Source organism: Dromiciops gliroides, chromosome X, assembly GCF_019393635.1.
Source record: "Dromiciops gliroides isolate mDroGli1 chromosome X, mDroGli1.pri, whole genome shotgun sequence".
NCBI lineage: Eukaryota > Metazoa > Chordata > Mammalia > Microbiotheria > Microbiotheriidae > Dromiciops > Dromiciops gliroides.
The window spans coordinates 4,328,929-4,342,891 of NC_057867.1; the positions used below are offsets into that span (position 1 = coordinate 4,328,929).

A 13,963-nucleotide genomic window follows, 5' to 3' on the forward strand; every position below is an offset into this window, starting at 1 on the left:
CTGTTGTGGATAAATGAAAGGAGGGAGGGGAGAAATTCACCAAGGGGAGAAGGAGGTTCAAGGGTCAAATTCTCCAGACAGCTTAGGAAGAGGAATAGGAAAGACCAATGGACAAGGGGGTCAGTCAGTCATTGGATGGGGTGGGGGGGGGGGAGAATGTTGGTGCAAAGGATAGATGGTGCTAGAAGCTAGATCGCCCACTGAAGGGTCAGACTTGGGGTTAGGAGACCTGAGCTCCCATGCTGCTTCAGCCACTTAACTCTACATGGGCAACTATAGGCCAGGAAGTGAGCTTTTCAGAGCCTCCATTTTTTCATCTTTAAAGGGGGAACGCTAAAATGTGTTTACCCACACCTCACAGGGCTGTTGTGACAGGAGTGGAACAGAGAGTGGGGTGTTGAGGGAATGCCAACAATGAGGGTGGGCTCCTCTTTCTAGAAGTTTAATAGTGGGGGGCTCCAGTGCACCGTGGGGTCAAGACCAGGCACTAGGGATCGTCAGGCTGCTGGGCTGTAGGACACTTCCCTTCCTTGCCCCCAGCTAGCTAGCACTGGGGAGATAGAGCTGGCCTATTCACGTTTGCCCAGCCTCACCAGGTGATCCCCAAGGGTCAGAGCTGCTGCCAAGTTGGCAGCACTAGACAAAGAAGGGATTGGCAAGTGCCTTGTAAGCAAAGACCTGACTGTCCCGGTCCGGCTTCTCTTTTTGCTCTATACTCTCTTACTTGATGATCTCATCCGCTCCCATTGCTTCCATTCGGATCTCTGATGATGATTCCCAGATCTGTATACCCAACCCTACTGAAACTTCAGGCCTGCTATCTCTACCCAGATGTCCCAAATGGGGTCCGTCCAAAACTGAACTTGTTCTCTTGGCCCGCCAATCTTCCCTCTCCCCAAGTCCCCTATTTCTGTCAATGAGACCATCATTCTGCCTGTCACTCAGGCTCACCAAGTGAGTGCTGCCTTCAGCTGCTCCCCCACCCTCCCCCACTTATTCAGTGGTGGCCAGGTCTGGGCAATGCCACTTCCTTGCCATCTCCTTTTCCTCGTTCAGGCCCTCATCGCCTCTTGCTTGGACTCTCCCCCTAGCCCCTCCAATCGATTTTCGTGCTTCCGTTTTCTCCCCTCTCCACCCTCCAGTTCATTCCTGGCACAGCTGTTTCATAAGGGTTCCTGAAGCACATCAAAATCTGACCATACTAGTCTCCTGCTCAAGAAGACTCAGTGGCTCCCTCTTACCTCTAGGATAAAAAATAAGTTCCTCCTTTTTCACAGTCTAGGTCCTTTTGCCTGTCTTTGTAAGCTGACTGAACAGCAGCCCCCTTCATACACTCTGTTCCAGACAACCACCCCTCCCCCTCTGTACACGATATCAAGCCACCCTGCCCCCACCCCCATGCCCCAGAACACACTGGTCGGATTTTGTCTTTGTGAGCCCAGCCCCCAGCACAGGGCTCGGCCTGAGAAATGCTTGTTAAATGAAATGACCTGGACTCGGAGGGACAGTGCACTTTCCTCCTACCTCCCCCTGGGCTTCCTGACGACCCCTCACAGCAGGGAAGGCAAAGGGCCTGGGAGGCTGGGGGCCTGACGGTTTCTGAGCCAAGGGCCGAAAGATGCCCCAGGGGCAATGGGCCTAGGGCCAGCCACCAGGGTCACTAAGCTGGGGAGCAGAGCGGGAAAGCTCTGGCCCCCAGCCAGGAAAGGAAACACAAACGTGGGTTTGCGAGGTCTCTGCTGTCCCAGGCTAAGGCTCCAACCCCTCCTTTTATAGAGGAGGAAACTGAGGCAGTGCAGATGGGGGAAGGCCATGCAGAAGAGCAGAGATTGGAATGGGCTCCTTGAACTTCAGATCCCACACTACAGAAGTGCCCCCAGAGAAGGAAAGAGGCCCCAGAGAAATGCGGCTGCTTAGTAGCAGAGGTGAGCTTAGAACCTGGGAAGCGGTCCTCAGTCTAGAGCCCTGGCCGGCCCCTGAACTCTCAGCATCACTGTCCCTCAGACAGGCAGGTGGCCAGGCGGGCATGGGAGCAGGAGCCCATCTTTTCTGGAGGCTATGGGGCTGGGGTTGTCCATTGGCTCTGCCACTTACTCCCGTTCCCCTCCCTGGGCATCAGTTTTCCCCTCTGTCAAATGGGAGGGTGGAGCCATGTGCCACTAAGGGTCTTTCTAGCTCCCCAGTGTGGGCTCAGGGGGCACTTTCCCTCCCCTTCCTATGCCTGGAGGCCCTGGCGTGTCAAGAGAACATGTCTTGGCTCCGTGTGCCCCCACCTTCCCAAGTCAAGTCTCTGGCATAGCTGCCTATCCTCAGGCCTGGATGGGTGGGGTCCCTTTGGACCAGGAAGCCATGGAATTCTTTGAAGTGCGTCTGTGTCTCGAGTATTTGTCGCTCCCACTTAAACGTGTATTTTTAAAAATTCCTTTTGGACACCCGCTTTATCTTTCCCAAACATCACTTCCTTGCTCCTTTCCTGAGTCCTCGGCATGGCGGGGAGCCCAGCCTGCTCATTGGCTGCCGGGATAGGGCAGGGCCAGAGGAGTGGGGGTGCTGTTTATGCTGCCTGCCTATCCTCCCATCCTTCTCTCTGCCCCCATTGCCGAGGATGCTGGTACCCAGGCTCCCTGAGAAGCTACGACCCAGCCCGCGAGCTCCCTTCTCTCTGTTTGGGGAGCCAGCAAGGCCCGGGATTAGGGCTGGAAGGCTCTGCCTAGGTCTACATGTGGCGCTCCCAATGGCCCCAATGAGGTGGTGCCTTACTGAGTGAGGGGGCAGCGAATTGGACACCAGGCTCTCCAGGGCCTACTCTCCACCCTGGGTAACTTGCATGGTAGGTGCCCTGGGCCTTGCTCCTCTTTTCTTTTCCTAAAGACCCTTTCTTGTTGCCCTTAGGAAGGCCATTGGGTGGACATGGGGTAGAGGCAGTGGGAGAGCTGGGAGGAGTAGTGAGGGAAGTGTTTGTTGGCATCATCAAGGATAATGGCAAGAGAGGGAGATAAGGTGTGGGGGGGGGCGTGCTTCCATATTCTCTTTGTTCCCAAGTGGCCAGGCTTGTGGGCCAACCAAGTCCTACCTGACCCTTAAGTGAGGTTACACTGAGATTTTTGGCAAAAGAAAAGTTTTACCGATTGTCTAGCGGCATCATGATATAATCTTAACCTAATTATATAGAATTATGGTGAGGCAGCAATGGTATGGCACAGATAGCTGGTCTCAACACCAGTGAGCCCTGGGGTTGAGTCTCATCTCTGACACATCCTTATTGTTTGACCCTGGGCAAGTTACTTCACCCTTATCTCTGTCCTGGCCACCTGCGACCCAGAGTTACAGAGAAGGCGCCAACCTGTGTTGGTAGAGGGATTTTCCTCACTGGGAGTACCCTTTCCCAGTGAAGTTGCAGGTCTAGACCCCATCCCTATCCTTCTCCCTCCTGAGAAGCCTAGGATTTAGAGAAGAAGAAACTGAGTCCCAGAGATGGCAGTGATGCTCAGCTAGGAGGATTCAAGTATTTACCCTTAGCTCCTGTTGGGTAGCTTCCTGCTGCTAGCACATGAGCAGCTTGAAGAATGTCCTCTGACCTACACACGTCCACTCTGTTTCTGTGAGTCTAGGGGAAGCCAAGCCTGCCTTATTTGTCTGCCACCGTTAGAAAAGATGCTGACGGACTTTCCTGATCTGTCTGTGGGACCCCTGGGCCTCTCTGCTGGCCATGCTAGGAACAGTAGGGCTATAGATCTCAAGAGACCTGAACAGCTAGAGTAAATGAAAGTGATTGAAAAAGATCTGCGGGCCATGATGGGCTGCAAACACATCTGGTGCAATATGATACTCCTGAAAGCCAATGCCAACGCAGCCCAGGACAGAGGGCTGGGATTAGGGATGTGTCAGTCCCTATCTCTATCCTCTGTCCTGGTCAGATTTCTTCTGGGGGCCGCCAGCCAGACAAGTGTCCAGAGGAAGAGGAGCACAGTGGACTCTGGTTTGGAGATTCTGCCACACGATTGGCTGAAGGTACTAAGGCTCACTGATATGGAAAGAAGAAGATTTAGGAGACAAGTATTTGATGGGGTGAAGAATGACCCATAACAAGGGCAGAACCAGAAGTGGCAGGGGCGGGGGGGACATGGGTGCAGAGACAGATAGCGGCTCCCTGGAAGGAAAGGCCAACCAAGAGATAGCAGCCAGTCGGGAGGTGTAGAGGACGGATGCCCACTTGAGGAGGGGGCAGTGTTAACAGTGGGGATTCTTGGGCAGATCCAATTGGGGCAGCAGGACCTCTGAGGTTCTGGGCCTCAGGGGCTGTCTGGGATCTGTCCCCAGCCCCTGCCCCATTCAGCTGCTCTGAACGGTTCTTCCTTTGACTCTGTGCTAACCAAGGAGATGGGGCTGTTGAAATGCTGGGGAAGGGGCTGGGTTAACTGGCTCCTGAGCCCTCCTGATCCATGTCGAGGACAGTGGGAAGCTCTGCAAGCCCCCTCACCAAGCTCCACCTGGCCACGGCTGAGGTGCCCCCCCCCCCCGCCCCCGGGGATGGTGATTGAGGCTCTGGCTGGATCTCAGTTTTAAGAGTCTCCTTTAGCATTCCTCAGGGAGCTTGGATCTTCTCTAATGAAAACAACAGTCATACCGAAGTCCCCCTAAAGCAGGTGGGGCTCTGGCTTTCTAACCCAGATGGGCTGGAATTTGGGAGGCCTCAGCCTAATGACAGCAGCCTGCACACCCCCAGCTTTCAGCCACGAGCCTGGCCAGCCAGCAGCAAAACTGGGTGGGGCCCAGACTCCAGACTCCCTCAGTGCAGTCAGTCCATCCCAGGCCTGGGGCAGTAACGGCAGGTGACAGGGTAGGGCAGTAGAGAGAGCAAATCCCAGTCCTGCCACTCACTGGCTCATTCCCACCTTCTCTGGGACTCAGTTTCCTCCCTTGTACCAGGTGACCTATGAGGCCTCTAACTCTTTGTTCCTGTGATCCTCAGCCACGCCATCGCAGGCAAGCTAAGCAAATGTGGTGAGACAGGAGTGGGCATGGTGCATGTGTGCGTGTGTGTGTGTGTGTGTATGCGTGTGTGCGTGCATGTGTGTCCTTGTAAAGGCTGAAATATTCTATTGATGCTTTTCCCCATTGTTGCTACTTCCCCAGCATTCCATGTTCACTTGGACTCTCATCTGTGCCTAAAAAGTGTGGTGAAACCAAACAAGCCAGGAGATTGTCTGTGCCTCATGATGTGTGGCTGCTTCCTCCCGTAGTCCCCAGCCTCTATAGGGGGAAGGCTGGGTCCTGCCGCTCTCCTGTCAAAGCCAGGCTTGTTGCTGTATTTGCTGATAAGAATCCTGGTGTTTCTGCAACCCTTTGGGCACTCAAATGAATTGTTTTTCTGCTTAACCCTTTTTCATTCTGCACCAGACTATGTGAGCCTTCCCAAGGTTCAAAGCCCTTCAGTAGGGGGAGGTCCCTTCCCCTGGAGATGGTCCATTTCCCTCTGGGGCAGCTTTAAGTATTGGGAAGTTTGTTACAATGACCAGCCTCAGCCGGCCTCTTGGCTGCTTCTTCCCACTGCTCCTGGGTTGGCTGTCTGGGCCCAAACGTCCCTGCTTCATAGGATGACCCTCCAAACACTCGAGGGCAGCCCTCTTGCCCACTCCATGTCTTCTCTTCACCAGCCTGGTTCCACCCACCTTGCCTAGCATGGTCACACAGTGAATGGAGCGCAGAGCCAGACCTCAAATTCCGATTCTGGAACTCCATATTTTGCCATTGGGCCCTAGTGGCTCTTGCCCAAATCCCCCCATTTTCCTCTGCAAGGGCCCTCCCTTTTCTCCAGACCCTTCGGGTCTCTCTGTGACCACCTCCCCAGGTACTCCTTGGCACCTTGGGAAGGCATTTCCCACCAGCTGGGCCTTGCATGCCTACCTTCCCCTCACCTCTGGAAGTGGCTACAGACCACATCATTGTATGGTACAGTGGAAAGAGGGCTGAATTTCAGGTCAGAGGACCTGGATTCCAATTGTTGGTCTGCTGTGCACTTCCAGTGTGACCTTAGCTGACTCTTCTCCCTGGGCTTCAGCAAATGAGGCCTTCGTGGAAGGAGGAGCTGGACTTGATATTCTCTGAGATCCCCTCCTGCTCCATTCGTGGTCCTAGACTCTATCCCCACCAGCCACCATGTGTTTTGTCTGGTACTACTCTGGCAAAGGTGTCCTGTGCTACTGATCCAGCACACAGTATCAGACCGACACCAGATTGGCTGTCAGCATATCAGTGCACCTTGTCCGGTGAAAGGAAGTTGGGCTGAAAGCCCTTTTCTTATCATCCATGACTGAGCTGGGGCAGTGTATGTGTGCCCGTGTGCGCATGTGTGCACATGTGTGTTGCGTGTGCATGTTTGCAGGGTTCCAACATGAGTGGGTGCTCCCAAGCTGCACTGAGAGAGGCCAAGGGTCCAGAGTGAGGCTGACGACAGTTCTACAGCCCCTGCCCTGTTCAGACTTCCACATTTGGGGCAGTAGATGCTGCAGAAGGCAGTGGGGCTGGGGCCTCCTGAGAAATACACAGCAGCAGCCTCACTTGGAGGGGCTAGGCGTGTTTGACTTGGAGAAGCAAACACTCAGGGGGACAGTATGGTCTTCGGAAAAGATTTGGATAAGCTGTCGTGTCTTCCTTGGCCCTGGGAGCAGAACCAGGAGCAGGGATGGGGGTTGGGGAGGGTGGGGGGAGTTGGAAAAGGTAGATATGGGCCACGTACCATGAATGACATTCTCATGGGCAGAGCCCACCCCTAGAGGGGGGCGCAGCCCCTGAAGATCTATGAGCAGAGGCTGGGGCCCCCTTACTGTGGCTTTTGGTTGGCCTGGAGGGTGGCTGGGATGCCCCCTCCCCTTTTGAAGTTTGGGTATCAGGTGATGCTGCCTCTGGGGGACCCTGGCTCTTGCTTGGGTTTTGGAGGCGGCTGAGGGGCCTGGGGCAGGCAGGGAGGGGCCGATCTTCACAAGTCTTCTTCTGAGGCCTCCTTGAGCCCCAGGTTCATTTCCTCTCAAGGGCCTGGCCAGATGGCTTTCTCCCTAGCCGGGGGAAGCAGCTTGCGCAGTGGCCACCTGAAGGCTGAAGGCTGAAGACGAGGCTAGCCGGGCCATCCTGCCAGGCTGCCCCCTCCTCCCAAGGCATCCTCATGCATGTGGAGAAGGGAGGTGGGGTGGGCCGGAAACTGCTTGGGAAGTGATTTCAGCCCCAACTCCCCAGGCTAACTTCCTCCCTCTTCTTGTTGGCAGGAGAGCCACCCCCCTGGCCAGGCCGCATTCATGGCACATGGCCAAGCTGCTGGAGGGGCGTTCTGAGGCGGCGGCTGCCGCCATGAACTTTCCTGAGGACCCCTTCAGCTTATCCTGGCATTCGGGCTGTGACACCAGGTGAGTGCCACTTGGTCCCTCCCTTGGTAAGTAGTGCCCCTTGGCTGAGAGCCTATGCCTGACAGTCCCTGGGGGCCACATGTTCTAGATCCCAGCATGGGATCAGCATTCTGCTCTGGCTTGGATTCTCAGCTTTGTCCTGCTGGGAGAATCCTGTGGCCCCCCTGAGCTTCAGGTTCCTTATCTGTCAAAAGAGTGTATCAGGGAAGGGGAGGCAGGGATGGGTGGGGTCAAAAGCTTTGGGGTCAAAGCACCTGGCTTGAGGGAGTTGCTCGGCCAGCCTTGCTGGGCCTGTTTCTTCCCCTGTAAAATGAGGGGACTGGACTTGTTGGTGTCTGAGGACCCTCCTCAATCTCACAATCTCTGGAGTAATGTACAGCATCGAGGCTGTGGCTGGGAAGCCTTTGGCTGTCTGGGAAATGAGGCAGAGAGGGGGACGGGGCTTTGCTTGCTGGAAGTCCCTGCAAAAGCCAAGGGAAAAGGTGTGCCTTTGGCCAGGAGCCAGGAAGGGGCTGTTGGTGATGCCTGGAGGCTCTTGAGCCATGAGCTGGGCTTTAGAGAAGCTCCTTCGGAGTGCTCTGGCCCAGTAACCTTTTCTTTCTTTTGGTGAGCTGTAGTGGGGAGAGGCTATGTGGGCAGGTGAAGGGGTATGCCTGGAGTCACATGATTGGCAGCTGTCAGAGAGGGATGGAATGGGTAGCCAGATTTTCTGCACTTAGGAGCCGGCTGGTTGGGCCTCCCCCACCCCAAGATCCAGGTCCTGGAGCTCAGTGCTCTTTCTGACAGCCTGCCGAGGCTTTTCCCCTAAGGGGCCCAGGGTAAGAGGTGACAAGGGTGTCCATGGGCCTGGTGACAGAGAAGGAGAAAATGTGCCCCCACTAAGGACTCCCACGCAGGAGCATGGCTGTCACTGTCCCCCATTTACAAAGGCCATGAGGGTCAGGGGACGGCCTACACACCTCAGCACTGAGCCAGGAGATCGTTGGCTCACAGGGAAGGGAGGACCATGGGAGGACGTGTGCCCCCTGGCCTTTCACTCTCCCACGCTCAGCCTCTTTTACCCTCCTGCTGTGTATGTCCTCTGACCCAGTGGCGTCAGACTGTTTGTCTCTGTCCTCCGTCCCCCTCCTTCCACCATCGCTTCATCTGTTCTCTTTGCCTTTCCCTTCTCCTGTGGATCTATCCCTGTCTTTCCCAGTTACTAAGGTCCCTTCTTCAGTCACCAGTAAGGCTGGAGCAGTATGAATGGGGGGTGGGTGTGAGGGTGGGGAAGGGAGGGAATACAAGGGTTATTATTTCCATTTGAGAGATTAAGAAACTGAGGTTCAGAGAAGTGCTTAAGGTCACTGAGCCCAGACTTATGCCTGAGCAGGCCTTGTGGTTCTAGTGTTGACACTCTTGCCTTTCAGCTCCCACTGCCCAGACTGGACCTTGCATTTTAGTGAGTCCACCTCAGAATGTGTCCTTCCTGGCCCTTACACCTCTGAGCACCCCTCTTCTCTGTTTCCTCAGTGACCTGTGCATGCAGTGGTGCCCGCTGTCCCGCCACGGTAGCACTGAAAAGAGCAGCTCCATTGGCAGCATGGAAAGCCTGGAGCAGCCCAGCCAAGTGTATCAAGAAGGCCGTGTCTCCCCTGTGGAGCAGAGCACGTATCAGAGTCAGCGGGACTCGGCCTACAGCTCCTTCTCTGCGGGCTCCAGCGCATCAGACTATGCCCTCCCCCTGCGGCCAGAGGAGACGGCAGCCTCAGATTGCAGCCCGCCAGGCCTTGGGCCGCCCAATGCCCAAAACAGTCTCTACCTACACTCGGGCCCCAGTGGGGCCGAGACCCTTGGGGCCACAGGGCCATCAGATCACCAGACACCCAGGTCCCAGCCTTCACCCGGCCCCCAGGAGGGTCCTCTCTCTGGCCCTGCCCAAGTTCCTGTGGCCCCCACAGGTCCTCCCCAGCCTCCAGTAAGGCGGGACAGCCTTCGGGCCTCCAAGGCCCAGTTCCACCAGACAGAGAAGCGGAGGGCCTCAGTGCCTGGTGTTGCCTTATACCTGAAGGAGCGGTGGAACCCTGAGACCCTGCTCTCCTCAGGCCTCTCCACTGGGCCCTGCTGCCCCTGTAGCCAGGCCCTAGAGTCCCACGAGGGCCCCTGGAAGGAGTACTGTGATCCTGGCCCTCAGAGCACAGGGTGGCCTGGTCAGGACCAAGTCATGGAAGAGCCCCCAGTGTCCAGCAGCCCCGCTGGAGAGACTGAAGAGGAAGAGGCAGCCATTGCTGCCCACCTTGCTGGGCTGACGGGCCACCGTCACAGTGCTCCTGAGCAGCTGCTGGCCTCCCAGATCCGCTCGCTGCACCTCGGTGTTGAGAGGGATGGGGACAGTGAAGGGGCTGAGCTGCAGGCCAGGCAAGAGGGGCATCACTGGACCCTGTCCCCCCTCCACAGTGCCCAGCTGGAACAGAAAAGCCCTTGCCATCCAGTGGCAGAAGCCCCAAATAAGCCTGGTGAGAAGAGGCTGCTGGCCTCAGAAATCTCGGGTCAGAGCAGCCCCACTCCCTGTGGGCCCTCCAGCGAAGCTGCCACCAGCCAGCTCTCTGGTCTGGAGGATGCTCGTCCGCAGTCCAGCTCCGACGAGGGCTTGGAGGCCAAGAGCGGCCGCCCGGGAGGCATCCGAAGGAGCAGCGGGACGCGCTACCGCTCTGCCCAGCCGAGGCGCCGCAGCGAGCGCTTTGCCACCAACCTGCGCAATGAGATCCAGAGAAGGAAGGCCCAGCTGCAGAAGATCAAGGGCGACAAGGAGGAGCCAGAGCCCGTGGAGGAGACAGAGGAGCCTGCTGAGGAGGTCCCAAGGCCTCCACCCCCTGCAGCTGCACTGGCTCCTCAGCCCCCAGCTCCTGCCACCCCTAGGGCCTCCCCACCTCTGCCCACCCCTCCGCAGTCACCTGCAGCGGAGGCTCACCAGAGGCTGCCCAGCCCAGGAGACCACTTCTCCAACCAGACACGACTCAATGGTAACATGCTGAGGGCCAGATCCTCAGAGTGCCTGAGCCAGGCAACAGAAGGCCGAGAACTGAGGACCCCTCTGGAGGGCCCTGGCCAAAGGCCGTGGCAGCCTGCAGCTGGGCTCCACCCATGGTGCAAAGCTCCTGGACATGGCCCTTCCAAGCCCAGGCCCCAACCTGGGGTTCGGGGAGGCCGCTGGAGGTGGTCCCCAGAGCGAAAACTACAGCCTCAACTGACACCAGTCCCAGGCGAGGTTCCAAACCTGAGTGAGGAGCCAGGTGGCCCTTCTGGGGACGAGGGCATCTTTGTGCCTTTTGCTGATAGGAAGAAGTTTTTTGAAGACACCAGCAAGTCCTTGCCGCCACCAGCTTCATCCCTTGGACACAGTAAACCCTTTACTCTCAGGCCAAAACCGCTCGAGCCACCTGCCTTCCCACCAGTGGGAGTGGGCTGCAGGGATCTGAGGCGCCACTCAGTGGACCAAGCTTATCATTCTTCTGCCTCCCTGCCCCCTGAGGCAGCCCCTTTCCCAGAATGCTTTGTGAACAAGGAGCTGGAGCAGCCTGTGTGTTACCAGCCCCTGGCACACTGTGGGGAGTTCGAGTGTCTCCGGCCCTGCTCCTACTCATGTGGCATTCAGGGAGCCGTGGGCCATGACACATGCAACTGCTGCCCCGTCCTGCTGAAGAGAAGCCTGCTCAGCGGCCACCGGAACCATCACTGCCACCACCAGCAATGGGCTCGCTGTACAGCCTGTTGTCACCCCGGTCCCCAGCACAAGGTTGGGGAAGAAAGCAGCTCTTTCTGGAAAGCCCGAAATTCCTCACTAAAGGTCAGTAGCGAGCCTGTTAAAGTGGGTTGGGGGTGCTCTTTGCCCACTGCCAACTGAGGCTTGGGCTTATGTGTCTGCTCTCCTTCCTGCTTCCCTCTGCCCAGCCCTCGCTCCTCAGGGTGACTCATTCCCAGCAGCTTCCCCACTTCCACTCTCTACTAAGGCATTCAGGCAGGCCGTGTTCCTTCCTGTCCCAGACAGTTGTCCAGGGTTGCCTGGGTAGCCCATCCCTGTGTCTGTCTATCTTCTCGGGCACCGCTTGGGGTTCTTGTGACAGTGGGTGGGATGAAGCTCCACCTTGTCCTGGAACCCCTGGGGGAGGGCTTGTTCCTTGTCTCTCTTGGCCACCTTGGCCCATAGGCTTGGCACTGGCCTAGTAGAGCAATCTGTCTTCTGCACCAGAAGGGACCGCATTGTGGGGATGGAGGGGGCAGTGCAGTCAAGGGCTGGGCCCCCGAGCACAGTGCCCAGCTCAGGCAGCCACAGTGCCAGAGCCGCATTCAACCACGGGTGGCAACAGCTTTTTTTTTTGTTTTGTTTTAATTTTTTTAATTTGCAAGGAGCTGTTGGCTCAGCTTCTCTTGATTTGTGAGACAGTTGCTGCAGGAGGGAGAGGTTGCCAAAGGCTTGGGTGGGACGTGGATGGATGGTGTCAAGAGCTGATTGGAGAGGCAAGTGGCAGCCAAGCCCTAGGGCCAAGAAAACTTGTCCTTAAGAATCATCAGCCACCATAGCAAAGGGTGTGCCCTTCTGCACTATGTATTATGGAGGAGAAAGTGGCCCAAATGACCTGACCCACCCACCAGTCAGCTTGGGCCTCATTGAATTGGCCCAACCCAGAGAATTGGGAGGACCCTGTTAGGGCTCTGGTCCCTTTTCCATCCTGGCCCTCTGGGTACCCCTGCCCAGGGAAGGGGGTCTGCCTTCTCAGAACATGGGGAGGAATGGGAAGCTCAACTAGGAAGCGTGGCTGCCTTAGGCTTCTGCTGTGAAGATTACTCACTGTGGTGGGCTGCTGCCACTTGCCTGGAGGAACACAAAATGGGGCCCTGAGTTCCCATAGGACAGAATTTCTATTGCCTCCCACTGTCCCCACTAGCACCTGTGGAACCCTGGGCTTTATGGCTTGAAGGAGTACAGGCAGGTTGGGGAGGCCTGGGAGGGAGGGCAGCAGGTTGTGGGGTAGGACCTAGGGGGCAGACAGGGCATTGGAGATGGGAAATTGGGGCCCCACTGTTGGGAATCGACACACTAGAATCATGGGCATAGCACTGGAAAGGACATCAAAGGTCATCTGATCCAGCCTCATTTTCTGGTGGTGGAAACAAAAGTCATGCTGGGGAAGGGAAATGACTTGCCTAAGGTCACAACAGCAAAGTTCTGAGTTGGCCTTCCTCTAAGATCACCTCCACATTCTTCTGTTCATATGTGGGTGTAGGTGATCCTCCTCACTGGGCCTTTCTTTGTCCCCCCAGTGCTCACAGTAGGTGCTTAGCAAATGCTCGTTGTCCTGCTTTGCCTTGCCTTGCCATGTGAAGTACAGAATCATGGGAATAGTGAGAGAAAGAAATGGTGCTTGTAAGTCACACCTGTATAAGGGAGTGAGGTAGGAGGCCTGAAGCCAGAGACCATTGGGGACTCACTTCCCCCTTTGGGCCTTGGTTTCCTCGTCTGCAAAGTGGGCCCTCCAAGGTCTTAGCCAGCTCCATTATTCTGGGGTTCTGAGGATGGAAAATGAGCTCAGTGGGAGTTTGTAGGAAGGAACTGAGCCAGCTAGAGGAAATGAGGCCCAAGGGAACCTGCCTGGAGGTGGGCAGGGTGGAGTGCAGGCAATGGGGAGTGTGGAGGGCAAACCAGGGAGCTGGTAGCCTAGAAGCACCTGGCCAGAAGAATGCTAAGTCCCAAGATCTTGCATCTGTAGTTGGGAGAGCCCTCTGGAGGCCTTAGTTGAACCCCTGCCTTTCCCAAAGCCTTTGGGAAAGTGAGGCAGCCCAGGAGGTGAGGCAGTGTTGAGAGGCAGGATTCAACCCCAGGTCTTGTACCCACAGAGCTTTGGCTTGAGAAAGGGGGCCAGGCTGACATCCCCACAGTTTCTAGATCTTCGGTAAACCAGCGAAAAGGGGCAAGGCCCCGGTCCACCCACAGCCAGCAGGAGAGTAAGGGAGCCCACAGGCAGTCCTCACAGCCAAGAGACAGATGCCTCCAGGCTGGCATCTTGGCCCTTTGTAGCCAAAGGCCTTTTCCAGTGGCCCTAGTGTTCCCTGTGCAGTTGCTGGTGAGGCTGGAGGGCTGGGGGCACTGAGAGCCAGAGCAAACAGCAAACAGCAAACAGCAAATAGCAAACAGCAAACATGCCCAACTGGTTTGGGGCAGGGCTTCTGAGGGGGTGGAGAGAGGGGGCCCTGCCAGGCCCCCAGGCCACGAGGTCCCAGTCCGCAAGCGCCTTCCCTCTCAGGCTCTGCATGGCGTGCCCCACCATGGAGGTAGAGCAGGCCCTGGGCCCCTCCAGGGCTGGAGTGGGTGGTCGCTTCTAGCCTGAGGAGGCATCAGACAAGAGCCAGGCTCCCTAATTTGTCAGAGTCTTTTTTGTAGGAAGTTTCTGCAGATGAATGGGAATCGGCAAAGATCACCAGGAAGGCCGGCCAGCCTGTGAGGTAGGTGGCATATGAGTGAACCTCTGGCCCGGGGATGTCTCTGGGATGGTTCAGGTATCAGGCCGGCCAGTTGGCTGAGCTTA

At 56.7% G+C, this 13,963-nt stretch overlaps 1 protein-coding gene across 2 annotated transcripts in view; it reads left to right on the plus strand.

Annotated features, from left to right (window-relative positions):
- Positions 1-13,963, plus strand: part of SHROOM4 (shroom family member 4) — a 129,061-nt gene that overhangs the window by 98,320 nt on the left and 16,778 nt on the right. For both annotated transcript variants that reach the window (XM_043974886.1, XM_043974887.1), the window contains exons 3-5: positions 7,263-7,400; positions 8,913-11,226; positions 13,819-13,880. In XM_043974886.1, the coding sequence (XP_043830821.1) occupies positions 7,263-7,400; positions 8,913-11,226; positions 13,819-13,880 (2,514 nt within the window). The remainder of the gene's footprint in view (positions 1-7,262; positions 7,401-8,912; positions 11,227-13,818; positions 13,881-13,963) is intronic.